At 38.5% G+C, this 27,340-nt stretch overlaps 2 protein-coding genes across 5 annotated transcripts in view; one reads left to right on the forward strand and one right to left on the reverse strand.

Annotated features, from left to right (window-relative positions):
- LOC5567249 (protein unzipped) overlaps nt 1-27,340 on the forward strand; it is a 340,182-nt gene that overhangs the window by 169,404 nt on the left and 143,438 nt on the right. For 2 of the 4 annotated variants that reach the window (XM_021850549.1, XM_021850551.1), the window contains exon 4: nt 8,574-9,040. The gene's annotated coding sequence lies outside the window, so the exon portion shown is untranslated. The remainder of the gene's footprint in view (nt 1-8,573; nt 9,041-27,340) is intronic. The other 2 variants (XM_001651552.2, XM_021850550.1) reach the window with 1 other exon arrangement.
- LOC5567248 (trichohyalin) lies at nt 14,181-16,043 on the reverse strand. The gene has a single exon (XM_021850825.1). The coding sequence runs from the start codon at nt 16,041-16,043 to the stop codon at nt 14,181-14,183; it is 1,863 nt and encodes a 620-aa protein (XP_021706517.1).

Here is a 27,340-nt window from a genome sequence, read left to right on the forward strand (position 1 = left end):
CAGAGCCGGCTGATCAGCTTAGTGTTGTTATGAGCACTTCCACAGTTATTAACTGAGAGTTTTCTTTGCCAAAGTTGCCATTTTCGCATTCGTGTATCGTTTGGCAGGTACGATGATACTCTATGCCCAGGGAAGTCAAGGAAATTTGCATTACGAAAAGATCCTGGACCGACCGGGAATTGAACGCAGACACCTTCAGCATGGCGTTGCTTTGTAGCCGCGGATTCTAACCACTCGGCTAAGGAAGGCCCTTCTATAAAACCTTCTGGTTCGTGTATCGCCCAACATGCAGACTATCAATGCATCAATCATGTTGTTTGGTAATTCTCCGATCACAGTGTTGCTAGATCTGATCTATGTGCTACCGGACCAAGAAGGCATTAGAGAAGCATTGGATAAAGTTGACCATATGTTTTATCGGCTCTATCAGTCCTTAAGCAGTTAAATCGATTTTGGTTCTACTTCTTCGACGTTTCGACGTATATTTTGCCTTCTTCAAGGGTTTGGTGTCGCAGCCTGTAAATCCTTGAAGAAGGCCAAGAAGGAAGGTGAAACGTTGGAGAAGTAGAAATAAAAGTCGTTTTAGTTGCATTAAGACTGATAGAGCCGTCAAAACTTCAGAAGGAAATAAGTTATTATAGTCGGAAGCATTCATCAAAAGTATATAGCAAGCAAGTAAACAAAGCTTATCATATTTCCCTAAACCAAGTTGAAATCAATGTTTAACTCCTCTGTCATGTATTTAGCTGTACATAAAGCATGCTAGATAATCATAACATAACGTTTGTATCTGGATTCCTCTTCCTTACTCCATTGACCTGCATTCAGATATTGACTGCGATTTTTAAAATTTTCAACTCGTGGGCCAAAATCATTATCTATTTATTTGAACAATTCAGGTAGTGATGATCTCAACACACTTATCTATCCAGCTTCTGCTTAATCTTCGACAAACAGCATAATTCTCACATTATCATACCTAAGCATTAAAGTAAATCGCTCTATCACACTTCCCACTCGTTCCATATTCGTCTACCGTAGAGAGCTAGCCGTAGGCCCAGATAGCCGTAGCGGTAAACGCGCAGCTATTCAGCATGACCATGCTGAGGGTCGTGGGTTCGAATCCCGCTGGTCGAGGATCTTTTCGTAAAAGAAATTTTCTCGATTCCCAGGGCATAGAGTATCTTCGTACCTGCCACACGATATGCACATGCAAAAATGGTCAATCGGCAAAGAAAGCTCTCAGTTAATAACTGTGGAAGTGCTCATAAGAACACTAATCTGAGAAGCAGGCTTTGTCCCAGTTGGGACGTAACGCCAGAAAGAAGAAGAAGAAGAGAGCTATAGAGTAGCATTATCTTCTCATCCCACGCAACCATTCGAGCCCAATGCTCAGCTCGTGACCACAAAAGACCACCACTCCTCGCAGCCCATCATCGTTCTTTGTCATCAACGCGGTTTGTCTAGTTATCCGTTTTTTTCGGTGTTGATTTGATATTCTTCTTTCAAGTGAAATCAATCCCAATCACGCAAACGCGCGTCCAGTGACCAAACGGTGGCCAAACCAGCAGTGGCCACCAATGCAACGTTGCGGTTCATTGACTCTTCGGGGAGCATATAAAACAGCAAGCATCCCGATCAGGAAGGCATTATAGAATTATAACAACTGTTGATATTTATATCAACGTTTATTTTATTCAGATATGCTTAAGGAACATGTTTTGAAAACTTTTCATCATGACATCATAATAATAACAGGTTATAATTTATCTTCAATACAATAATTAGTACGGCTTCTGTCGATATAGCATGGATTTAACCCGACATTGACTCGAGATCGAATCAACTACATTTTAACATCGATACGATACTGGCCCGACTTTTACCCAATGCACTATGGGCCAGGGACGCAATCTGGCGGGACAAAATTAATAACTCGGTAACGAAGCATTTCCGGTTGTTGGTGTCTTCGGCAAAGTTGTTTGTAACAACGAGGACAATCTACTGACATAAACGGATAGTTCGTAAATCGTCTGCATAGGTGACGCCACAATTTAACTTTTTACTATAACGTTCTAGAGACTTGGCATGTTCGGCAAAGCTGTACATATTATTAAAACAAACAACTTTCTCGAAGACGTCAAACTTCCACAGCCTACTGTTTTCGAGTTATTGGCAAAAGTAGACCAAATTAGTAAAACAACGATTTTTTTCACCGAATTTGACATTTTTTCCAAGAATCATGTCATACAATATTTTTTGCTGATAAATATATAACAAACACAAGCTCTGGTGGAAAATTTTTAATAATACGGCGCATAAACATTGAGAAATAATCAAAAACCTTGAAAAATAGAGCAATTTTTCAACCTTAATATCTCCAATAACGCAAAAAATCGCTAGCTCAAATTTTGGAGCAACATAGAACAGTACTTGATGAAACGAATGTCAAAATTTCAGAGAGGTATATTTTGGTAATTTGAGATTTTTAACTTTTTTTACAATATTCTTTTCACTACGCGATTAATATTTTCGTGGCAAATATTTAAGTGTATTTTACAATTAGCGGAAAATATATTTTATTATTTCATGAAATTATTATATCTGCTCACAGTACAAGCTGGCTACAAGCTCCGGACAAGAGATAGTGCGCTCTGAAATTTTAGTATTCAGAGATATCGACATGAATATGCTTTAAAATTTGATTTTCCGTATTAAAAGTAACACATTCACAAAATAAATTGCTCACCTCGAATCATGATGATAACAATTAACTGACACATGATCAAGTTTTTAATGGCATACTATATCATTTGAATTATTGAAGAAGAACAAATATGTACCTAATTTTAATCTACATTTTCATCTACATTACTCGATATCAACTCAAGGAACTGCTGCTAAACTGAATTTCATGGCTACTATAATGGCTTTTTTAAACAGTTTTCTGAAAGTTTTTGTTCCACGACTCGTTATTTCTAAAAGTCGATCGTTTCTTCAGACTGACTCATGGAAATTTAACTGTATTGCAGTAATATGATCATTGTAAAAATTTAAATATCTCAAAAACACCGAAATATACCTCTCTGGAATTTTGACACCCGTTTCATCAAGTATTGTTCTATGTTGCCAGAAAATTTGAGCTTGCGATTTTTTGCGCTTTTGGAGATATTAAGGTTCAAAAATTGCTCTATTTTTCAAGATTTTTCATAGTTTCTTAATTTTTATGCGTCGTATTATTAAAATTTTTCCACCAGAGCTTGCGTTCGTTATATATTTATCAGCAAAAAATATTACATGACATGGTGCTTTGAAAAAATGTCAAATTCGGTGAAAAAATCGGATTTCACTAATTTTCTCTAATTTTGCCAATAACTCGAAAACAGTAGGCTGTGGAATTTTGACGTCTTCGAGAGAGTTGTTTATTTTATCGAAATGAACAACTTTGCCGAACATGCCAAGTCTATAGAACGTCACAATAAAAAGTTAGATTGTGGCGCCACCTATGCGGACGATTTACGAACTATCCGTTTATGTCAGTAGATGGTCCTCGGTGTTACAAAAAACTTTGCCGAAGACACCAAATACCGGAAACGCTTCGTTACCGAGTTATTAATTTTGTCCCGCCAGATTGCGTCCCTGGCCCATAGTGCAATGCCAACTTGACAATTGGGTCCTAAAATGTTTAATGAATTCTCGTTTTTATTCAATAATACGAAAGAGCATGTTCTTGCAACTACTTTAGCAAGTTTTCCCGCTCAAATAACGGCTATATCATTTTTTAACTTCAATTTTAAAAATGGTTCTAAATATCAACCTTGACACTTGTGATCTTGTTTGACATTCACTTTTTCGACAAAAATGCCACAGGGCATATACTTTTAACACTGGGGTTGTTCCTATCTGACATTTCGGAAGGGACACGGAAAACAAAATATACCCAAAATTCGAGTTTAAACCAAGGGGTGTGACAAAATCTCAAAAATCATAAAAAAAATGTTTTTTGTACTTAAACCAATGAAAATCATTTAAAAATTGAGTAAACATGTGTTTCTGCCCTAAACTTAAGCGTTTGGTAATAAAATTGGGACAGGGCTTTAGGACCCCATTAACACGTCGGACTCGACATCATTTGATATGAAACTAAACACTAATTGTTATAATTCTGTTTTGCGCTTCTGATCGGGATAAGTGTAGCATAGATTGCTCCAACCTAGCCGCTGCTAAATGGGGCCCTCTTTTGTGTGCGTGATTTGGGGTGCTTGATTTTTGGCAGTTTTGATGACAGGGAATCATTAGGCGAATCTACGCCACCACTCCTGCCGCCTGTCATCGTTGTCGTCGCGTCAAATGATTGCCATCCGTTAGGTCAAATATGTACCTAGTACGGGACACAGTTATGTAGCTTGTGGGTATTTTTGGGCATAAGGTTGCGTATCGGTTCTACCGCAGAGGGACAATCAGATAGATTTCTCCGACGGGAGTTGATTGAGATGAATGATTGATTGGTGTTAGTATGCTGACAGTCCCGGTTGGGATCTTTGCTTTGCAATGACAAGAAACGATGGATGCTTGGGTAACAAAAAAATGGTTTTCTAAAATAAAGGGCAGAAAAAATCCACATTTCAGCTAAGCCAAACTACAAATCAGTAACCACAAAGCATAAAAAATATATTACGTCTTTTCGGTTGCACATTAGTGCCCTTGTAAACAGTGTATATTTGGATCCTAAACCCTTTCTCTTTTTTTGTAGATTTACTCATTATTTAAATGTTTTGTATTATTTAGAGTCCTAAATCAAAATTTTATTCATGTTCTCAACTTAACGTGTAAGTTTTAAAATATCAGAAATGAACATTTTTTGTGATCCACAGTTTTGCAAAAAAAATTGAGCTCAAATTATTCAAAAAAATTCCTGAATAACTTTTTGCAATTCTATCAAAAGTTTTACCAAACACAGTAAATTCTTCTAAAAAAATCACCAAATATTTGCAAAAATTCCAGCAGAATTCCTTCTATAAATTTCCGCCATGTTTATAACTCAACTGCAATGCTTTCACAGTGAAAGCTTACCGACAGCTTCCTGCAAAGCCGTAAATTGATCCAGTGACATTCAATTCAATCTCATTCGAAACGCAATATCACTTACGCTAACTGTGACTGACAATGATCGATGATCGTAGACTAGGCGATACAAATTACATGAACACTTGAACGATCCCTCTCTCTCTCAATCATCACTTGCCGTAAAACACTTATATTGCGGTCCACATCAATCACCATTTCCAGAGGAGTGCCACTTCACATCAAAACATACACAAACATACATGTGTAGCAGAACAAGTGTGTACATTCGATTCAATTATTAGCTACCCCAGATCACATCGCACTTCCAGTTTTCCGATTCCGTCTACCGGTCGACAGCACAAATTATCGCCCCACTAGAACTCATTAGCCAGCGACAACAGACCTCCGATTCAGATTCAGCACACACAGGAGTAATATGGGTCAAACACGGTCAAAACTATTTTTATCCTGACATTTGAAATACTTAAAATAAAATTTCTTATTTGATTAGAAGCTCTTGGCGATTGAATAGGATTTTAAAGATCAAAAACTAACAGTGTTGTTTGTTCCCTAACATTTCGTTATGTATTGAATCTTCCTCAGGGATATGAAATTATTGTAGTATTATCGTTAGACTATAATAACTTCGAATCCCTGCAAAAGATTCAATACGGATCGAAACGTTGGAGAAATATCAACACCGTTAGTTTTTGTATACAAAAAAACCGACTGACATCCCAAAACATCCGATAACAATAGTGTCTCCCAGGTTTGGAGTTTACGAGGATTTTATCATGTACTGTCAGTGGCGCGGGAAGTGGGTAGGACAGGTAGGACATGTACTACGCACAAAAACACCTGGGTAGGACAGACAAAGGATTGTCCTACCCACGTTTCGAAGAAAAGGTCAGCAGAAAGCTTGAAAAATAAATAGACTATTTATCATCTGTTCAATATACATACAAAATTGATCAACGTCCTACTTATTCTCATGGAGGATGGAACACACGATAGGGTTTTTCATGGCATTTTTTATGTTCATCTATTTGTTGCAAAGAAATAGATTAAGAAATTAGATCATTCTCACTGATTTAAAAGGCAAGCAGTTTAGTCTAATTTTGTCATTTTTTTAAAGGATGGAAACATGTATAAAGTATACTTATTTTTATTTTAATATGACTGATAAAGTAGGTTGCGCCAATGAGTGATCCTAAAGACTGGACTTATGGGTTCTTTTTACAGACTTGGTCTCTATTTTTAAGTAAGTCTTTAAAAAAGTCTCTGTTTTTAATTTTTAATGGTCTCTGAAGTATCTATTTTAACCAAAATGATCTCTATTGTCTCTTTATTCCTTATTCTGTTTGCATTGAATCCTGATGCAGAATTATATAGATTCTAAAGAAACCTATAAATACTAAAACAGGTACAACAGACTCTTCAAGAATTTCGTCTCAGATTTCTCGAGAAAAAACTTTAGGAGTTATCACATACTGTCTGGGTCTCCTACAGGGATCTCCCTAGGAATTCTGTTAGAGATATCTCTGGCAATTTTTCCAGAAATTCGTCTAGATTTTTTTAATTCATCAAGGTCACTTTTAAACTTACACAAGCCTCATCAGAGGTTATTCTAAAATTTTCTTCAAATATACGGATATTTATTTTTCAGAAGCATTTCCTTGGCATATTCCTAGAGAAATTCCTAAAAAAATTCCTGAAAAAAAAAACTTTCAAGACTTACATGAGAAAATTTCAAAGAACTACTGGAGGGATTTCTGTAGAAATTTTAGGAGGAATCTCTAGAGCAATTACTAAAGGTATCTCATCCTTTAAATCCTGAAAGACAATTTGATAGGAAATCTGTATAAAATTCTGGAGAGATTATTGATTAAATTTTAGAATACATTATGCCCGGGAATCCCATAGAAATCGATAAATGAATCACTGGATAAAATTTTGGAAAAAATGGGGCTTTCTTGAAAAAAAAATCCTAATATTTTTTTAGAGGAATTCGGATGATTTCTGAAATAACCTTTGAAAATAAAAAAAAAATCTGTGTTTCTCATGGGGAAAATCAAGGCTAAATTCTTGAGGTATCTTAAACATTTTTTAGAGAAGTTCCTTTGGAAATTATCATTAAATGAACTCCGTATGAAATTTCCGGAGTGATATCTAAACATTTGAGCAACTGAAAAAAAATCTGATATAATTCATAGAGAAAATCATGAAAAACACGAACAGTCAGTAATACTTGTCGTAATGTCAAGAGGAAAAATCTTAGATTTAGAGAAAGGTGTGCTCTGTTTCTATGACGAATCAAACTCTTATCTCCAGGCTCCTAGTAGGATTCGTTTTGTTTTCTATGTTCCTTTTTGATCTCTTTTCGGCCTGCCTTTGGTCTCGTTTAGTTTTTTTGTTTTCAGACAATAGATCCCTTATTTCTTATTTTTGAGGAACTCAGCCGCTACCAGTCCTTCTTCTTTTTCTTCTTCTTTTCTGGCGTTACGTCCCCACTGGGACAAAGTCTGCTTCTCAAATTAGTGTCCGCTACCAGTCCTGTATAGACGGAAATCGATTTTCAGTCTTGTACCAACTACTGGCATAAAAATGATGGGGTTAGAAGCAAAGGGGCGTAATTCACAAAAGCCTAGTTTTGCGAAAATCTACTTTAAAGTTTTCTCAGAATACAAATTGTATAAGAGTCAAAATAGCAAGCTAATTCAATTAATTGTATTTTTTTTTTTCTGATGAGCGGATAATCATTTCTTCAACTCAACTTAACCCAAAACCAATCAAAATATCACTTACACCCCTTTCTATTTGAGCTCTCAAGTACAGTAACTTTAAATTTTCAGCCTAGGATTCCCTAGGGTTAAAGTTTTGCTTAGCTTCACTGTGCACAAAATATTTGCCAACGTTTGTCCTACCCATGGTTTTGAATGTGGACGCGCCTCTGTGTACTGTTATCCCCCGATAGAGTTAGAGCTGCTGGAGAAGGCGAAAAACAGGTTCTCATGATGTGTTGTCGATCATGATTGGTAGAAAGAGCGATAAGTGAAATTCAATCCCTGGAGCTAGGATTTGTAACGATTCTCAAGTAACAACTAACTTTTATTTATTTCCCAAATAATTCTTTTGAGTAGTTAACTCTTGCCCGTTAACCTTCCAATCGTCGCGCGGTCTGCCACCGTCAGAACCACCACGCTGCTGTTGTGAACGAAAAGCGAGGTTTTTTCAACAGTGTTGTACAAAATACAACAGCGCGACGACTGAAGTGTTAAGTTACTTGAAATTATAACTACGAATTCGTTCTAGTTACTCCTCTGTGCAGCGGTAGTAAACTGTTTAATACCTCTGTTAGCAACAACTTGATTGCATTCCTCCCCCTGGATAATTATTACCCTCGTTTTCCACCCAGACTTCCCACGTATACCTAACCTCAACGCATTGCGCACGACTCGATTCATGACTAATCATAAATTGTATATTTCCTCCGGTTATTATTTCAGAATCTGATCATTCGCGCCAAGTCGCTGTGTGGACCCAGAAGCAGGTGGAACACCTCTCCCATGTGTGTTTGTGTGACGAGGTCGTGATCAACAACAGATCTCGAGTAATTCTTCGGAACAAGTGATCTTGAAAAGGTGATTAGTTCGAATCGATTTGAACCTCGCGAGCCTCTGAAGCAAAACAAGGTTAAGAGCGTCGTCGTGGCGGAGAAGAAAGATCAACAGCGTTCTCAGTGTTGTGGGCGTTGGAAAAGTGCTTAGTGCGTACAAATCGACGAATGAGTTCTTTAAGTGGCAATCCATCAAGATAGAATAAATACGCGGAGAAGATCATATTGTGATTAGGTCCGACGCCATCGAGTGTTTTTGAAGTGGGCACAATCGGATTCATTGTCATCGGGTGCGTCGTCATTGACAGCAGCAGCGAGCTGGTAGCAGCGCAAAACTCTGGAGCTCTTCTCAAGTAGGTAATAAAATGTGTAATTTATTCATTGCTCCTCTCGCATCGGCACTATAGGGAAGAAATCTACTTTGTTTGACCAAACGTGTAGCGCTTTTAGAGGTTTGATATCTTCGACAAATTGTCTCGAACGAATTGGAGCTCTATTTTGTATACGATCTAGATAACTTACAACTTACAACTAGAATTCATCTTTCGAAAACTTTTTTTTTTGGTAAAGTTCATCGCATTTCTGACAACGAGCAGTATCTTTTTATGTAAAACAATACTTTCAAAGGAAAATAAAATCTAGATCAGTTTCAGCTAGATCAGTGTTTCCCAAACTTTTTTGACTTTCGCCCCCCTTGAGGCCTACAAATTTCAGAATCGCCCCCCTAAATGAATATATGTATAAAACACCAATTTATCAGGTTTACTAGTGTAGTAATGTGACCGTCAATCGCAAATCAGTCCGATGCATTTTTGTCAAAATTGAGTTGATTTTTCAACGTATTGTCCATTGATCTTTCAGCTGCACTTACAATACCACAATATTTGTTCAGTAAGATTAGGAAAATCACTAAATCAAATTGTCCCGTAACGAAACATATCCGCATATCAATCACATTACAGATTTTCGTAACGTGTTAAAAATGCATAAGGAACCAAAATAAAAAAAAAAAAAATTCAACGAGATTTTATTTTAAATTCTATGGAAAAAGTCATGAAAAAATAGCGTTTTTATTTGCACCATTTTTTATCGTTGTTGTACCGGGTTTGGTGACTTAGAAACTTTCAATAACTTATGGGAGTCAAAAACATAATACATTTTTCTTTCTCATTTTAATAATTTCCGACTTTTTTGGGAAGTTGGCTGGTGTGTTACATAAAAGAAAATCAGTATTTCTATCAGCCTTATTTGAGCACCTGATTTTTGTCAGTCAAATTTGACACAAGTTTTATAATAGTTGGTATCGTTATAACTGACAAGACCACGTGTAACCAAAATTCCAAAATGAATAATGTCCATTTTTTTTTGTTGAAAACCATTTTCCACCAATATACACTTAAGCTGCTTATGTGATTTTGAAATAAGTTCCAAAAAAAAAACCAACAAATGGCTCACTTCATTTTATTTGTTTTTTTTTTGCTTTATTAACGTGAATTTTAACAGATATGGCTAGTTTTTCTCTCATCTCACTTAAAAATACTTCCAATGATATCTGTAACTAAAAACTATTCAAATTTATGTTACCTTATGAGAAAATCTCAGTGTCTGATTCATGTTTCAAAAATACAAACATTTTGTTTTAGACATTCATAAAGTTTTTTTTTATCTGAATTCAAACATGAGTATATTTAAAAGTACAAACAAATCGAGTTGAGATAGTTAAGTCTCTTATAATTTGCTTGATTTTCTAATCTCATTACTAGTACTTTCGCCCCCTTTCTATGCCTTTTCGCCCCCCAAATTCAGTTTTACAAATTTTCGCCCCCCTGGACCCGAAAATCGCCCCCTGGGGGGGCGAATTCGCCCACTTTGGGAATCACTGAGCTAGATCAATATCTAGGCGCACATCATAAGGACGAGGTGAATGAACAATTTTTCACAAATATTGTTACGTGAAAACCAGTATTTTGTTTCGGACAATGTTTCTTAAAAATGTGTAATAGCGACATTAACAAAAGTTTTAAAGCATAGATGCCTTCGAAACATTTATGTCAGATATCTCTAGGACGCATCCCCAGAAATTGACCAACTAAAGTCGATTTGTGCCCATAGTGCGCCGTTCGCTACTTGGCATCATTGCGGAACCGTCAAATTTCGAGCGCAAGCCAAGCGTGGTGTCGACAATTATGACGCCCTTTGCGTGACAGTGCAGATGGGGCTTGATTTTTTTCGTTATGATTTGACAGATCGGATCGCTCTAGCGTATAACGGACTCGGATGATTCATTTTTAAATTTTACAGGGGTCTTGAACTTGGGCGACAGCATTAGTCAAAATATTTACTAGTGGGAGCTGGTGGGACTTTTGGGGTAATTGTCGCACTGCAAAACCGTAAGCGACTGGATTCGTTATGATAAGTGACAATTCTGGGAAACGAGATTGTTTAACGTGTACGTATTTAGGCTGTTTGTAAAAAGGGGAGCTAAAAAATAAATGTTTTATTCTAATGTCTTAATTACTACGTTTCTACTGAAACATGATCAGCCTCGTCACTGAATGATAAGCCTATACATTCCAAAATCAGGAAAATAAGAATTCAGATAATGTTTCGATAGATTTAATTCGAAGACCACTTTAATGAAGATGTGAACACAAAAAAAAATCTTCGCTTCCTATGAATGTTCTTATCTCAAATCAGGAAATTTATTTGGGGTAGAAGTTTCAACAATATTTGAATTTCTATTGATTCTTCACATTTTTCAAGGGGCCTTTTGCACCTTCAATGCTTTCGCCGCTGCTACAAGCTCGTCATTGGAGACCTGACAATTTTCGGCAATGGCTTCTTTCTCGTCGACATACGGTGTGGGTGGCCATGGTGTCAGATCATGCGTTGGAAAGAGACCCTCTAGAATAACCCTCAGCTTTTCGGCACACGTTCCAACCGGCATTGATGGACCCTGACTTTCGCCATGCCCACTCGATAAGCGTCCTCCCAGGGGTTGGCGTCAGCTGCTCGGCATAGCTTTTTGTAGCGTTATCTCTGTTGGTGCAGCAAAGTGCCTCTACGAATAGATCTGTGTCGAAAGTCTTCGTCTTCCACTGCTGGTCGCTAATTGTGTTCATCTGCACTGCCACAGTGTTCTGCTGGCTAATCCTGTAGTGTATCCCCTGGTGATCGCTATGGGTGTACTCTTCGCTTACCCTTCAGTTCATGCCGGAGATGGGCTACAAAGTGTTAGGTCGATGATCGACTCCCGTCGATCTTTCCGAACTCCCCGCTCCACAGCCCATGCATTGAAGTCACCTCCAAGCAACACTGGTTTTCGACCAACTAGCTCGTCGGTCAACTCCTCCAACATCCGACTAAATTCTTCGAGCGTTCATCTTGGAGGTGCGCAGTAGATTTCGTTGATTATGGCGATCACGAACCCCGCGTTTGAGCTGGTAACCACTTCCTGGATAGGAAACCAACCCATCATTTGTATCGCCGCTGCACCTGTGCTATCCGCCACCCAATTGACTACGCCAGTTCATGAGGGATGGTTGGGGTAAGGTAATTTTTATGGCAGAGAGGCTTGCTTATGCACATATCAGACTGCCTATGTATCGGTCGTAAAGACGTGCTATAATAAGGATAGAAAAATGGAAGCGTAGGGAAACGGTTTCTTGTCCGTATCTGGTTTCAACGATTGCTATAAACGAATAGTTCAAGTGTGATAAATTAAGAGTGGGAGATAGAAGCAAGTGAAAGATACTCCTACAAAGTACGAGAAAAGGAACGGGCCTGTGATTGAACTCATGACCTTCTGCTTATGAAGCAGAAGCGGTAGCCATAAGACCACCAACCCCGTCTGGTAAAAAAAGATATCAAAAATTGGATTTTCAGATTCCGGGTGATCCCAAGAAATTGGTAATTTCCATACTTCCATACAAAAGCATTCGTGCTACACCTCAAACTTCATGATTCATTAATAAAAGAATGGAAATAGTTATTCCATATTCCATTGATCGTCTGATGGGGACGGTACAAAAATTATTTTGGACACTAGGTTTTTAAACAACTTTCAAAAGCTCAAAACCCCTTCAAACTTCGCTCATGAGTATTTTGGGGTTCACTAAAGAGCCATATGGTTTTGATAGCGTGACTTGACGTAATCAAAATTATGATAAATCGTCCCCATTGACGACGGTTGAGTGCTTTGAGACCCTTCAAGACCCTTAACTGAGACGCCTTTTTTGGTGAGTAGACGCAATTAATACCACAACCGTCGCCGGGTCATCAACGCCAGTCTTCAATGAAAAAAAAAGAAGAAAATGTACCGCAATCTGTCGAAATGGCACTACCACCACACAGTCACCAGCAACCGTCAAATTTAATGACATGTGCGTCTCCGCCTGGATTCGTCACAGTTTTTTTTCTGTAGCTTTGCGTAGTCTGCATGCAAGGAACGAAAAGAGTCATTTCATCAGCATTTCTCTCATCACCATAACAACACGGCAATGGAATTACATCTCTAAGAAAATGTCAGTCAGGCAGTCAGTGTGTGAGTTTGGGGCTGATAAGCCCTTCGACAATCTCTTCATATTTAAGCTTATTTGTGGCCGCTTGCGTGTCAAAACATGGTTTCAGATTATGAGTCGGAGGCTTATAAGCCCTAATAGCTGGTGCCAAGAAGAATGCAATTCCGAATTTTTATTGTGGCTTAATTTTATTGGCCTTTTGCCTCGGTTTCTGTCCGGTCGTTGGGCTTGATTGGGAAGAAGATACCGATCAGTCTGTGGCGGATGCTTCACGGAAAGAAATGGGGAACTGGCTCAATTCGCATGCCAATTTGTTTCGATCGCCGGATTAGCTTAGTTTTATAGCTTTGGCATTTGATATACAGATTTAGGATGTAGGAAGACAGTTATAGGTCGTTTAATTTTGTGTTCATTATTATTAAGGTGAATGAGAATGTTTGTGTTGAAGAGAAATCTAGAGTCATACCCCGAAATATAGAGTTAAGAAGAGTTGATATCTATCTGACATATCTATGCTAAGCTTACTACACTGGCAAAGTAAACTAACAGTTCACTACTACTGTGGAGTTCTCTCAAAACACAAAAAAGGCTCGTTCCCAGTGGAAACGTTATCGCCAAAAAATCTATGACGAATGGTTTTACGACAAAACAAAGGACAAAGGTCGAGTAAGTAACGAAAGGTTTAAATTTCTTTGAGAGAAACAAACAATTGACCCATTTAAACCACATCAAAAAGAAGATCTATAAGCTCTAGCAATATCGTGTAGAATATCCATATTGCTTATAGAGATTCCTCAAACTTTTTATATGCTCCCTGTCTTTTGTGATATAAGAGTATAAGTAAATCACATGTGTAAGTTATTGAAATTGTTCAGAGTTCAGCTCATTACCTTGAATCACGTTTAGTTGAACCAGTTTAACCAGAACTACCCCTGTAAATCAAAAAGTCTGTCGCACTGAAATATTACTACTACTCATTACATATAATTTCGATCGCAAATTTCCTGCACTAACTGATCAATCCAAACCATATGATTCTTCCGTCGATCGCGTCGTCTTCTGCGAACCGCCTGACTTACTTTGAATCTGTCCTTCGCCAATTCGGGAAACGGTCTGATCGGAGGCCGGTACGGTATAAATTTGGAAACCGTGTACTCCTTCGGTTTGTCATATAACATATCCTTCAAATGCCACTTGACGGCTTTCATTTCACTGTGCTTCGCATCTATTTCGGTAGCACATTCCACCATAGGTTCTCTCCCCTTCTTCGCCTGCTTATCTTCCTTGTGTAATCCTTTGATATACATCTTTATCGGACTTTGCTCTGATTTATGAACAACCCTCGGTAGGCGAGGAATTTTCACTTGTGGTAGCTTGAGCTTCTCCAGCTTTGTGCAACGGCCCATCCAGCGTGCCCACTCTAGCCGCGTCATACAAGTATGCACAATCGGTTCATCCTCTGCCTCTGAACACTTATCTTCAGCTTCCTCTTCCTCGGAACCGTCCGCTTCACTTTTGTGATCCTCCGCACGAAATTTGCGCAACTGTAGATCCTTCTCCGGAACTTCAATCTCCAAACCGACCTTCTTGTAATGCTCATCCACCAACAAGGCTTCGTCCCTCAGCTCCCTCCGTTCTCGCATCAATTCATCGGTATACTTTTCAAACTGAATCGCCGTCTGGGGAAGCTTTTTCGGCTCCCGTTTTATCGAACGCTCAATTTCCTCCAAGCGATCAGCTAGTTGTTGCCGGAATGCATGCTTCTTCACGTTCAAATAATCCTGCTTCGGAACATTCCTCAATATTTCTTCTTCCTCCAATGGCTCCGGTGATTGTTCACGCTCGGCTTGTTCCTCCCTTTGTTTTCTCTCTTGCTCCTCATATTGACTCCACATATGCTCACGTATCTTATCCATGTAGGACTGTTCATGTTGCTGGAATCGTAACTTTTCTTCCTCATGTACTATCTCCGTCGATTTGTATTCATCGTCCGACTCGCATGGTTCTATCACTGCTTCTTGCTTCTCAACAACGTTCAGCTTTGAGCTTCCAACCGATTCCACCGTACTTTCCGACGAGATTTCCCACGATTCCACCTCATCCGGTTGTCTGTTCTTCTCGGCTACATAATCGTCGTACTGTCGCAATTTGAACAGCTGCTTCCGAGCTTGAAAAAACGATCGCTTGCATTGCTTCAGCACTTGGTCCCGCTTCGATTGCTGCTGAAATGCGGTCCAGCTTATCTCGGAGAAATCCTCATCGGATTCGGATGTGTCACTCGCGATGCTTCCTTCGGAATTGACATTGTCCGCTAGAATTATGCTTTTCACTACATTCAGCGTAATTTCTTCGATTTCCGGAGTTTTCTCCTCCAGACAAACACTCGTTCTGGGTTGTTCGGTAATGGAAAAGGTGCTGGCATCGGTGACCCGCTTATGGAAAATTTCGTCAATGTAGGTCCGCTTGTGAAATGCATCCGGTTTCGGTGATTGACAAGGTTTGCGAGGTGGAACCCCCAGTCCTCCGAGTTGCCTCAGATAGGGCTGGAGAGGTTTGAATGGAACGTCATACTTGCGGGAATCGTATGGACGGTTAGGTGCCGGAGCCTCGCGATCCCATTTCAAGCGAGGGGGAACCGTTGAACAGGTTGTCTCTCGCTGTGGGACATTCGGGAGTTTGGAGACCGATTCGGATTGTATTGAACTGGAAGATGTTGATGAACAGATTGTGGTTGACGGTGAACTAACTGAAGTGCGCTTGCTCGAGATGGATTTGTACAGACTGGGATAAGAGTCGGTACTTTGCAAAGAGGAAGAGGAGCTGGATCTACGAGATGACATCTTCACAGATTGTCGGATGCCAATAATTGCAGGACTACTGGGATTGTGCTTGTATTGTAAGTTTGGTGTTTGATACTTAAATAAAATATGTTGGAAAAAGGCTCAATTAGTCGAACAGAATGTCACCGCAAAGGTTTGATTGAAAATTTTATGCATTAATTTTACGGAAAACTTAAGCAAAATTCTCACAAAATCATTAGCAAAATATTTTGGTATCCTCAGAATCGAATTTTCACAAAATTCTGGGCAGAGTTTCCACATAATCCTGGGTGGATTTATGACCGGATTCTCAACAGGATTCATATCAAACCTTAGACAAATTCCTCCCAGATTCCCGAACAGTAATGGAGATTCTGAGAGTATCTTAGAAACGTAACCCTAGGCTGGATTACTAAAAAATGATGGATGGGATTGTGGCAGAATCATGTGCAGAATTCCTTTAAGGGGGCAGGATCCGTCATTGATTTCGGAATTTTCAAGAGCAGTTTTTTCGTTCAAAATCCAGGAAATTTACATGAAAAATGTGTTCACTGTATTCTATTCTCCAACCGAAACACAGTGAACACATTTTCATCGAATAATTTTTAGAATCGGACAGAAAAACTGCTTTTGAAGTTGCGATGATGACGATGATTACGATGACGGAGCGTTGAGCGTTAATATCTTTGACATATTTATAATTCACAATTTTAAACAGGATTTCGAACGATTCCTTCAATAAATTCTGTCACAAATTTTGAACAGAACTCTTTCGCCAGACCATTATAGAGTTCTGAAGAGGATTAGTACTGGATCCTAGCCGGATGCTCAAAAACAATTACATTGTCAATTTTTCCAATAAATTTTGTTTTTGTAAAAATAAGTATACTATTTGTATTTCCAAACTGAACCGAATTGACTGCGATAAAAAAAAAAACAATTTGTTAACCCATTCAGAAAAATAAGTTTGCGCAGATGTTTTTCGACAATATGGAAGAAATCTCTTGAAGATGATTTTAGGCTTTCCTTTGAAGAAATTCTAGAGCACTCTGGTGAAATCTGTAGAACAATTAATACATTAATATTTCTTTCTCTTGGAAACATTTTTGGGAAAGCTGACAAGAGAAGCTTCTCCAAGAAGCTGGTGAAACTTTTCCAAGAAAGTGAAAAAGCTGAGCAAGTTTCTTCAAGTAACGGCAATTATCTTCTCGCAGAAACTTCAGAAGCTTCTCCTAGAAGTGACGAAAGTTCTTACGGAAGCTAGTATAACTGCCTTCCATAATCTTGAGAAGCATCTTTCCAGATGCTGAAGTTTCTTTTTACAAGCCTTAACCTTTCTTCCAGAGGTCGCAAATGCTTTCTTCATCAAGCTGGAAAAACTTCATTCCGAATAATGCAAACAATCTTACAGAAATTGGAGAATTTTCCTTCTTGAAACTGAAAAATATTCATCTAGAAACAGAAAAATCAGAAGCTGAAGCTTCCTTCCAGAAGCTGAAGCTTCCTCCCAGAAGCTGAAGCTTCCTTCCAGAAGCTGAAGCTTCCTTCCAGAAGCTGAAGCTTCCTTCCAGAAGCTGAAGCTTCCTTCCAGAAGCTGAAGCTTCCTTCCAGAAGCTGAAGCTTTCTTCCTGAAGCTGAAGCTTCCTTCCAGAAGCTGAAGCTTTCTTCCTGAAGCTGAAGCTTTCTTCCAGAAGGTGAAGCTTTCTTCCAGAATCTGAAGCTTTTTTCCAGAAGCTGAAGCTTCCTTCCAGAAGCTGAAGCTTTCTTCCTGAAGCTGAAGCTTTCTTCCAGAAACTGAAGGTTTCTTCCAGAAGCTGAAGCTTTCTTTCAGAAGTCTGAATTCCAGAAGCTGGAAAAGCTTCCTTCCAGAAGCTGGAAAAAATCTTTCCAGATGCTGAAGCTTCCGTCCAGAAGCTTGAAAAGTTTTTTTTTCCTAAAAGCTTGAAAGATTTCCCTCCAGAAGCTTGAAAATTTTCCTTCCGGAAGCTAGAAACGCTTTCTTCCAGAAGCTTGAAAATTTTCCTTCCGGAAGCTAGAAACGCTTTCTTCCAGAAGCTTGAAAAGCTTTCTTCCAGAAGCTTGAAAAGCTTCCTTCCAGAAGCTTGAAAATCTTCCTTCCAGAAGCTTGAAAAGCTTTGCTTCCAGAAGCTTTCCAGAAGCTTGAAAAGCTTCCTTTCAGAAGCTTGAAAAGCTTCCTTCTAGAAGCTTGAAAACTTCCTTCCAGAAGCTTGAAAAACTTCCTTCCAGAAGCTTTAAAAACTTATTTCCAGAAACTTGAAAAGCTGTTTTCCAGAAGCTTGAAAAACTTCCTTCCAGAAGCTGGATAAGCTTTCTTCCAGGAGCTTGAAAAGCTTCAGCCAGAAAAACTGCAGCTTCTGCTTCCATTCGCAATCTTCCGGTCAACTTGCTTACCACCACGATTATTTAATTATCACGCAACACTCTACTCAATCCGTTTGTAAAGAACTGTTCTTAAATTTGATATTTTTTTCAATAATTACGGCAAGAATCACGCGCGACGTTTTGTCTCGGCCATGTTTGAATGCAGACTTGACGGTTTGCATAACATCCTCAGAAAAGTTTATTATCATGTAACTTTACGTTCCAATAAACATAGGAATAAGTTGTTCATTAAATTTTCATGGCTTTAAATATCTAGATTTCAAGTGGAAACTTTGGTTTTCAATGATGATGTAAAAGTAGGTTATTGACCATTGGAATTTTATAATACGTCAAAGGAAACATAAATTCAAGTCGTATTTCAGTTTAAGTTGCAAAATATTTAAGTGCAAATAGATTTATATCACTTGTAATTCACATTATTTTTAAAAGTGCTGAACTGATTTTTCAGTATATTTTTTTGAAAATTTAGTATCTTCTTCTTCTTCTTCTTCTTCTTTCTGGCGTTACGTCCCCACTGGGACATAGCCTGCTTCTCAGCTTAGTGTTCTTATGAGCACTTCCACAGTTATTAACTGCAAGAGAAGCTTCTCCAAGAAGCTGGTGAAACTTTTCCAAGAAAGTGAAAAAGCTGAGCAAGTTTCTTCAAGTAACGGCAATTATCTTCTCGCAGAAACTTCAGAAGCTTCTCCTAGAAGTGACGAAAGTTCTTACGGAAGCTAGTATAACTGCCTTCCATAATCTTGAGAAGCATCTTTCCAGATGCTGAAGTTTCTTTTTACAAGCCTTAACCTTTCTTCCAGAGGTCGCAAATGCTTTCTTCATCAAGCTGGAAAAACTTCATTCCGAATAATGCAAACAATCTTACAGAAATTGGAGAATTTTCCTTCTTGAAACTGAAAAATATTCATCTAGAAACAGAAAAATCAGAAGCTGAAGCTTCCTTCCAGAAGCTGAAGCTTCCTCCCAGAAGCTGAAGCTTCCTTCCAGAAGCTGAAGCTTCCTTCCAGAAGCTGAAGTTTCCTTCCAGAAGCTGAAGCTTCCTTCCAGAAGCTGAAGCTTCCTTCCAGAAGCTGAAGCTTTCTTCCTGAAGCTGAAGCTTCCTTCCAGAAGCTGAAGCTTTCTTCCTGAAGCTGAAGCTTTCTTCCAGAAGGTGAAGCTTTCTTCCAGAATCTGAAGCTTTTTTCCAGAAGCTGAAGCTTCCTTCCAGAAGCTGAAGCTTTCTTCCTGAAGCTGAAGCTTTCTTCCAGAAACTGAAGGTTTCTTCCAGAAGCTGAAGCTTTCTTTCAGAAGTCTGAATTCCAGAAGCTGGAAAAGCTTCCTTCCAGAAGCTGGAAAAAATCTTTCCAGATGCTGAAGCTTCCGTCCAGAAGCTTGAAAAGTTTTTTTTTCCTAAAAGCTTGAAAGATTTCCCTCCAGAAGCTTGAAAATTTTCCTTCCGGAAGCTAGAAACGCTTTCTTCCAGAAGCTTGAAAATTTTCCTTCCGGAAGCTAGAAACGCTTTCTTCCAGAAGCTTGAAAAGCTTTCTTCCAGAAGCTTGAAAAGCTTCCTTCCAGAAGCTTGAAAATCTTCCTTCCAGAAGCTTGAAAAGCTTTGCTTCCAGAAGCTTTCCAGAAGCTTGAAAAGCTTCCTTTCAGAAGCTTGAAAAGCTTCCTTCTAGAAGCTTGAAAACTTCCTTCCAGAAGCTTGAAAAACTTCCTTCCAGAAGCTTTAAAAACTTATTTCCAGAAACTTGAAAAGCTGTTTTCCAGAAGCTTGAAAAACTTCCTTCCAGAAGCTGGATAAGCTTTCTTCCAGGAGCTTGAAAAGCTTCTTACAGAAGCTTGAATAGCTTCCTTCCAGAAGCTCGAATAGCTTCCTTTCAGAAGGTTGAAAAGCTGCCTTCCAGAAGCTTGAAAAGCTGCCTTTCAGAAGCTTGAAAAGCTTCCTTTCAGAAGCTTGAAAAGCTTCCTTCTAGAAACTTGAAAAGCTTCCTTCCAGAAGCCAGAAAAACTGCCTTCTAGAAGCTTGACAAGCTTCTTTTGAGAAGCTTGAAAAGCTATGTATGTATGTAAGCTATGTAGCGTATGTATTTTTCCAAAAACATTTTTTGAATTTTGTATACTAAAATTACTTAAAATTGTTACATTTTTTTAAAAAACACACTGAAAAATAATATCTAATTTCCCCAACATTGGATCGATTTTGAATCAAAGTGTCATTAGAATCGTAATTTTATATTCTTTGAAGAGACCGCACGAAATTTTGGCGGAAAAATCTGGAAAGTATTCAAAATCAATGAAACAGTCAGTCAAGTCATCGTGCAAAAGTTTGGGTTCACCCCTCAGTATGTTGCAAATCGTGCAAAAGTTTGGGTAAACCTCACACTTCTAAAATTTCCTGTAAATTTAGGTCTTCAAAGATGCACATAAAAGAAGCGAATCTTTTGACATAAATTTACGTTCATCCTTAAAATTACATGATACCAACATTCCAAAAAAAAAAAAAACACACGGCATGACCTGAAACCTACGAAGACTTAATTTTACGTTGTGACGTAGAAATAAATCGTCATAGATTTCACACCATGCCGTGTGCTTTGTATGTCTCAAGCCGAACAGAACAGAAAAAGAACTTACCGTCTGGGGACGGACCTGGTGTAGTTGTTAGAACATTCGCCTCTCACGCCGAGGACCTGGGATCGAATCCCATCCCCGACATAGTCACTTATGACGTAAAAAGTTATAGTGACGACTTCCTTCGGAAGGGAAGTAAAGCCGTTGGTCCCGAGATGAACTAGCCCAGGGCTAAAAATCTCGTTAATAAAGTCAAACCAACCAAAACCAACTTACCGTCTAGCAACTGTTGCAAGGATTTTGTTCTCCCAGATTGTGTTAGTATATCGCGCTTTGTATTCACTATTCAATAGTTAATGTCTCTTCGACAATCGCACTGCTCACTTTACCATACCATACAAAAACATTTTTCATTTTACACAAAGCTGTAAACATGTATTGTAGGGAATAATCAATCGTTGTGAACTCCAACTGCTCCAAGGACATTCTTATGAATGTAACAAATTAGTGAGAACAACAACACTTAAATTATTAGTTTCTTATTCTCGAGACATTCACTACGAAACACTTCCAATAATTCACTCTCAAACCTTTAGCAGTGCGGCAGCTGAAACGAAAGCCAGAAAAACTGCAGCTTCTGCTTCCATTCGCAATCTTCCGGTCAACTTGCTTACCACCACGATTATTTAATTATCACGCAACACTCTACTTAATCCGTTTGTAAAGAACTGTTCTTAAATTTGATATTTTTTTCAATAATTACGGCAAGAATCACGCGCGACGTTTTGTCTCGGCCATGTTTGAATGCAGACTTGACGGTTTGCATAACATCCTCAGAAAAGTTTATTATCATGTAACTTTACGTTCCAATAAACATAGGAATAAGTTGTTCATTAAATTTTCATGGCTTTAAATATCTAGATTTCAAGTGGAAACTTTGGTTTTCAATGATGATGTAAAAGTAGGTTATTGACCATTGGAATTTTATAATACGTCAAAGGAAACATAAATTCAAGTCGTATTTCAGTTTAAGTTGCAAAATATTTAAGTGCAAATAGATTTATATCACTTGTAATTCACATTATTTTTAAAAGTGCTGAACTGATTTTTCAGTATATTTTTTTGAAAATTTAGTATCTTCTTCTTCTTCTTCTTCTTCTTTCTGGCGTTACGTCCCCACTGGGACATAGCCTGCTTCTCAGCTTAGTGTTCTTATGAGCACTTCCACAGTTATTAACTGAGAGCTTACTATGCCAATGACCATTTTTGCATGTGTATATCGTGTGGCAAATACGAAGATACTCTATGCCCTGGGAAGTCGAGAAAATTTCCATTACGAAAAGACCCTCGACCGGTGGGATTCGAACCCACGACCCTCAGCTTAGTCTTGCTGAATAGCTGCGCGTTTACCGCTACGGCTATCTGGGCCCCTAAAAATTTAGTATACAAAGTTCAAAGAATGTTTTTGGAAAAAATCATACAAAGTAAGAATAACTCTTTGCCTTTCGAATGCGGCTTCGAGAGTTTCAATTAGACGTGTATTCACAGGGATATGAACTGAACACTTCTGCATGTTTTTAAGGGGGTGAACCCAAACTTATGCACGGGAGTGTATGTTATCTTTGGTTCATTTCAATACAATGTCGATTGATGTTTTGGTGGCATAATTATTCTGACATTTCGATGTCCTTATCCATCATGCAAATACTAAAGTGGTTACCACTTTTTGAGCGCGAGTTCCACTTATGTTATGTGCTTAACACCAAAGATTGGCGTTTTCCATAGTAATGTCCATATAAACTTCAAATGGCGTGTGCACAGTCAAATTTCTTCCGAATCACTTCAAGCTTTGGAAAGATGCTATTTACCATAATTAAAATCGTTTAAGCATAGGGGAGCAAACATTTCCAAATTTGCATCACTCTAATGGTCATATACCCGAAGAGCACACGAACTTTTGGGTTTGAGACAATACGAAAAATAAGCCGTACCCTAAATGTATAGGACCACGTAGCAGGAAAAATTGCATTTCAGAAGCTGGAAAACCTTTCATCCAGTAGTCGTAATTCTCTCTATGCTCGTTAGTTGGCTACTCAGGAGCCGATTAGCAAGTTTCTTCAAATATTCAAAGCGGTAATACTTGGAGAAAAATTTCATGACTAGAACTAGGCCAGAATCCGCCATAAAATTGAAGGGATCTTCAATCTTCTAAAAATCTTTTTGGATTATGCTTTAGGAATCTTCATCGTAGTTTTGGGAATGCCTCGGAGAAATAACTGGCAGGAGTTTTTGTTTGGGTTTGACTTTTCCTTTTAAGAAGTTCTTTACCAAACTCTTGGAAAGGTGGTTGAAGACGACTGGCAATATTCTTAGTTTGAAAAATTCGTCATGACTTTAACTCGCCAGCAGTCCGTCAAGATTAAATACCAGGGATTTATCAAGGACTTGTTAGAGGTTCATGATTTCGTTAGATAACCGCAAAACATGCCTATAAATCGTCAAAAATTGCGTCAGTTGAATGGTAGAAATCAGTAAGATAAGCTTCTGTTAAAACTTACTGAAACAGCATTTTAGAAAATCTCATGAATTGGATGCTGTTGATTTCTATGAGGAATATAGGATTGAAGCGGAATTGATTTATGAACATTTTTCGTATATTTTTGTATGACCTTTTTTTCAAAGCTGTTTTTTAAAGTTCGATGCCACAACCATGCCAGACCACAGTCTACTAGGGGTAGGGTATAGAACGAATGCAATTAATATTTAATTTGATTATATTACCGTTGTGAAGAAGGACCACCATCACGATACACAAAGTTGTTCAACGATAATAGAGCAAATTGAATCTATCGATCCCCAATTTTCGTAATGCGTTAAATCTAGTCACATCCCCTTTCGCCAGTCGCATTATCGGATGAACAACAATGGAGCCAACAATTTCATCAATTTTTCATACGTTAAACACCGGAGAGACGATGTTTCCCTCCGGTCGACCATCCACTGGCGGTCGTTATGATCTCTATCAATCTTTTCCAGGTCGGTTGACCGTATTCAGGGTACAACCGACTAGTAGTAGGGTCGGTGTACCAATAGCCGATTGTTTTTATTTTTCCAATGCTTTCGATTGATATTGAAAAGTCCTTGATTCTTCCTTAATTAAATTTCATGAAAAATAGTTTTTTTTAGTAGTACTACGTAGGAGTAAGAGAGCTTGAATTTTAATATAAACTAGTTATTTCAATGTTATTTTGAACAAAGTCGTGCTGTAAATAAAATGTTACTTTGACTGCTAGTTTCTGAGCTTCATAGCTAAAAATATTTTTCCACGGTTCACAGAAAAATAGTCGGATGAAGCCACTAGTGCCATTTTAGGGGACTGTCTACCAAGGGTACACCCACCCTATAAGAATATGCAATAGGCTCGGCAAAGAACGATGGCAATAACGTGTCCTCCATTTGAATAGAGCCAATCGACATCCCGGCAATGAATTCAGGTCAACATAATGAATATTTTCTAGGTTCACCCCACTTATTGGGCCACCTAGTAGTAGTGGGCAGATGGGTTACGTGAGCAAACGGACAAGCAAACTCCGCACTCTCGGCCACGGATGGTCTTGTGCTCGTTAGTCTCTGTACTCATTTGAGAGGGTAATGTGTATAGTCAAGCTGGGTGACTTTGCTACACTGATGAAATGTGTAAGTTGTTATGGCATTTCAACGTAAAAAGTATTTAGCTTTACATGTGAAATCTGTACTTATTGGGGCAAGTGTGTCACTTAAACCATTTTTTTTTATCGTGTGGCAGGCATGTTGATACTCGATTCCCAGCGATGCCAAGGATAATATCATTATGAAAAAATCCTGGACCGTCTGAGAATCGAACCCAGACACCTTCAGCATGACGGAAAAAAATCTGAAATTCAGTCCACAGTAGCCACGCAAAGCCAATCTCAGTCAGCGAAGTCAGTGAATCTCACGCCCATCGCTGCTTAGGCAAAAAGCCTTGAAAATTGTAAAACACCCGTTGCTAAGTGCAACCCAAAATTACTGTAGAAAAATGTTCTATTTCCCGCTGCATTTCCCGCATTTAGAGCCTTCAATGACACAAACGATTTAGAAAATTCATGCACCCAACATAGGCTACTTGATGAGTTTCACGTTTTTTTACTACTGTACTGGGAAGACCACGTGATTTTCTCGAAATTCAAGCCTACTACTATTACCATTCCCAGCACTGAATACTATACTGCCCATAACTGCAAAACAGTCACATTCGACATTTTTGACAAATTGGAGTTAATACCATGGAGAGTCATCAAATGGTCATTACTTTCGATCAACTTATTGAAATCTGTGAGATTGTTCTAGAAAATTCGAAAAAAATACCAAGTTGTTTTGTTGGTTGGTTGATTTGACTTTATTAACGAGATTTTTAGCCCTGGGCTAGTTCATCTCGGGACCAACGGCTTTACTTCCCTTCCGAAGGAAGTCGTCACTATAACCTTTTACGTCATAAGTGACTATGTCGGGGATGGGAATCGATCCCAGGTCCTCGGCGTGAGAGGCGAGTGTTCTAACCACTACACCAGGTCCGTCCCCATCAAGTTGTTTTGTCACATTGGTAATTATAACTGCATAACCGTCACATTGAGATTATAAATGAGCCTCGCAATGTAATAGCAATGAAATTCCTATCGGAATTATTTTCTGACAATTCATCTAGTATGCGATATGAGTTGTACAAAATATCAGCCTCAAATAAGCACTTTTGAGTTCCGGGTAATTTTTTGAAATTTAAGTTTCCCCTTACTGACATAAAATGCACACTTGGTATTCCATTTACTCAATGCCTACTTTTGTCGAATGTTACAAATATGCAGTTATGGGCAGTATACTAAGAGAGGCACACTGCACTAAGACATACCACCTCTTTTATGATTTTCGATTTGATAAAATAAGTCGATTTGAACTTTGACGCCTAATTCGGTAGGCGGATGTTAAAGGTTAAACAAGCAATTTATATTTTAGGTGATCAATCACAGTTTTGATCAAAGCTGAAAAGTGTTACAAGCTATCCCTTTTGACGGTAAGTAGTTCCGTGCACAGCGGTAGGTCTCCCGATTTATAAGCTATTATAGACTATTCCACAAGCTATTCACCACGAGCGAAATTGTTCCCATCACACTGATTCTCAGAAAACGAAAATATTTTGACCAGGGGTTGCGTTTTTCCGAAAACAAAAATCATTTAGTCGTGCAAGCTAATTGAATTAGGCGAACGGAACCATTTCCCGATTCGAAATTTGGACATATTGGTTAATGGTGTTCCGGTCTCGAATTAGGAAGCATGAATGAAGCCGAACATAAATCAACAATTTGCCTCCGGTTCTCTCTGTCCGGTCGCCATTCGATTCACGACAGGAAGCACATGCAGCTGTTGAATGTCCTCTCGTGCTTCGATTTGATTCTATACTTTGGGGGAGGACCTTGGGCCAGAAGCAAAACGATGACGACGCTACGCTAGATGACGCCTAATCAAATTGCAACTCAATACCCCTAATATTGTAACGTCGAATGCACCAGGTGCGCACCGGAGTGTGAAACGGGCAACCCTGAACCTGGCCACACTTTCTGGATCATGCTAGGTGTTATATTATAATAAATGTTTAATTTCACGCATTAGGTGCGGAAATCGAGAACCAAGCCGGGTTCGAATAACGGGGTTGATAGAGGCTTGGTTAGTGCTCTGCCAAATTGTAATGCTTGATAATTGGACCGGGTACGTGAAGGACGAAATTTTGTTGGAAGATGGCCGAAAAGCGGACACATTTTCGAAGGTTGGCCAGCACACATCCGCTTGTCTAACTTAACCCTCTAATACCCAACCCCGCCTTTAGACGGGGTACACTTTGGAATTTTGTGTATTTTTTCGTAGCTCGGAAATTGAAATGATTTCATTTTTGGCTTAAACCTTGACTCATAACACGCATATAAGAAAAGTTTTTTATGATTTTTGAAACTTTTTTGTATTATTGAAAATTGTTTGAAAAATTGCATTCTTATATAACCTACAAATGCCTGGGATTCATTCAACGTGTATTATAAAAAATCGTACCTTTTATATTTTTCTACGATCAACCTATCACAGAAGAAGAGCCTGATGGTATTGAAATGATTTCAAATCTGTTTTTCCGTTAGTTACGCGGAAAATAAAAAATGTTCCAGAAAAAAATAAAAAAATCATATTTTTAAAAGTATAGTAAAAACTCAAATTTTTATTATTGTCAAAAATCAGTAACCAGAAGAGGCTTCAAGAAAAAATTGAAAAGGATAGGGATGTTCAAAAATAAAAATAATAAAAAT

This window comes from Aedes aegypti, chromosome 3, assembly GCF_002204515.2.
Source record: "Aedes aegypti strain LVP_AGWG chromosome 3, AaegL5.0 Primary Assembly, whole genome shotgun sequence".
Taxonomy (NCBI): domain Eukaryota; kingdom Metazoa; phylum Arthropoda; class Insecta; order Diptera; family Culicidae; genus Aedes; species Aedes aegypti.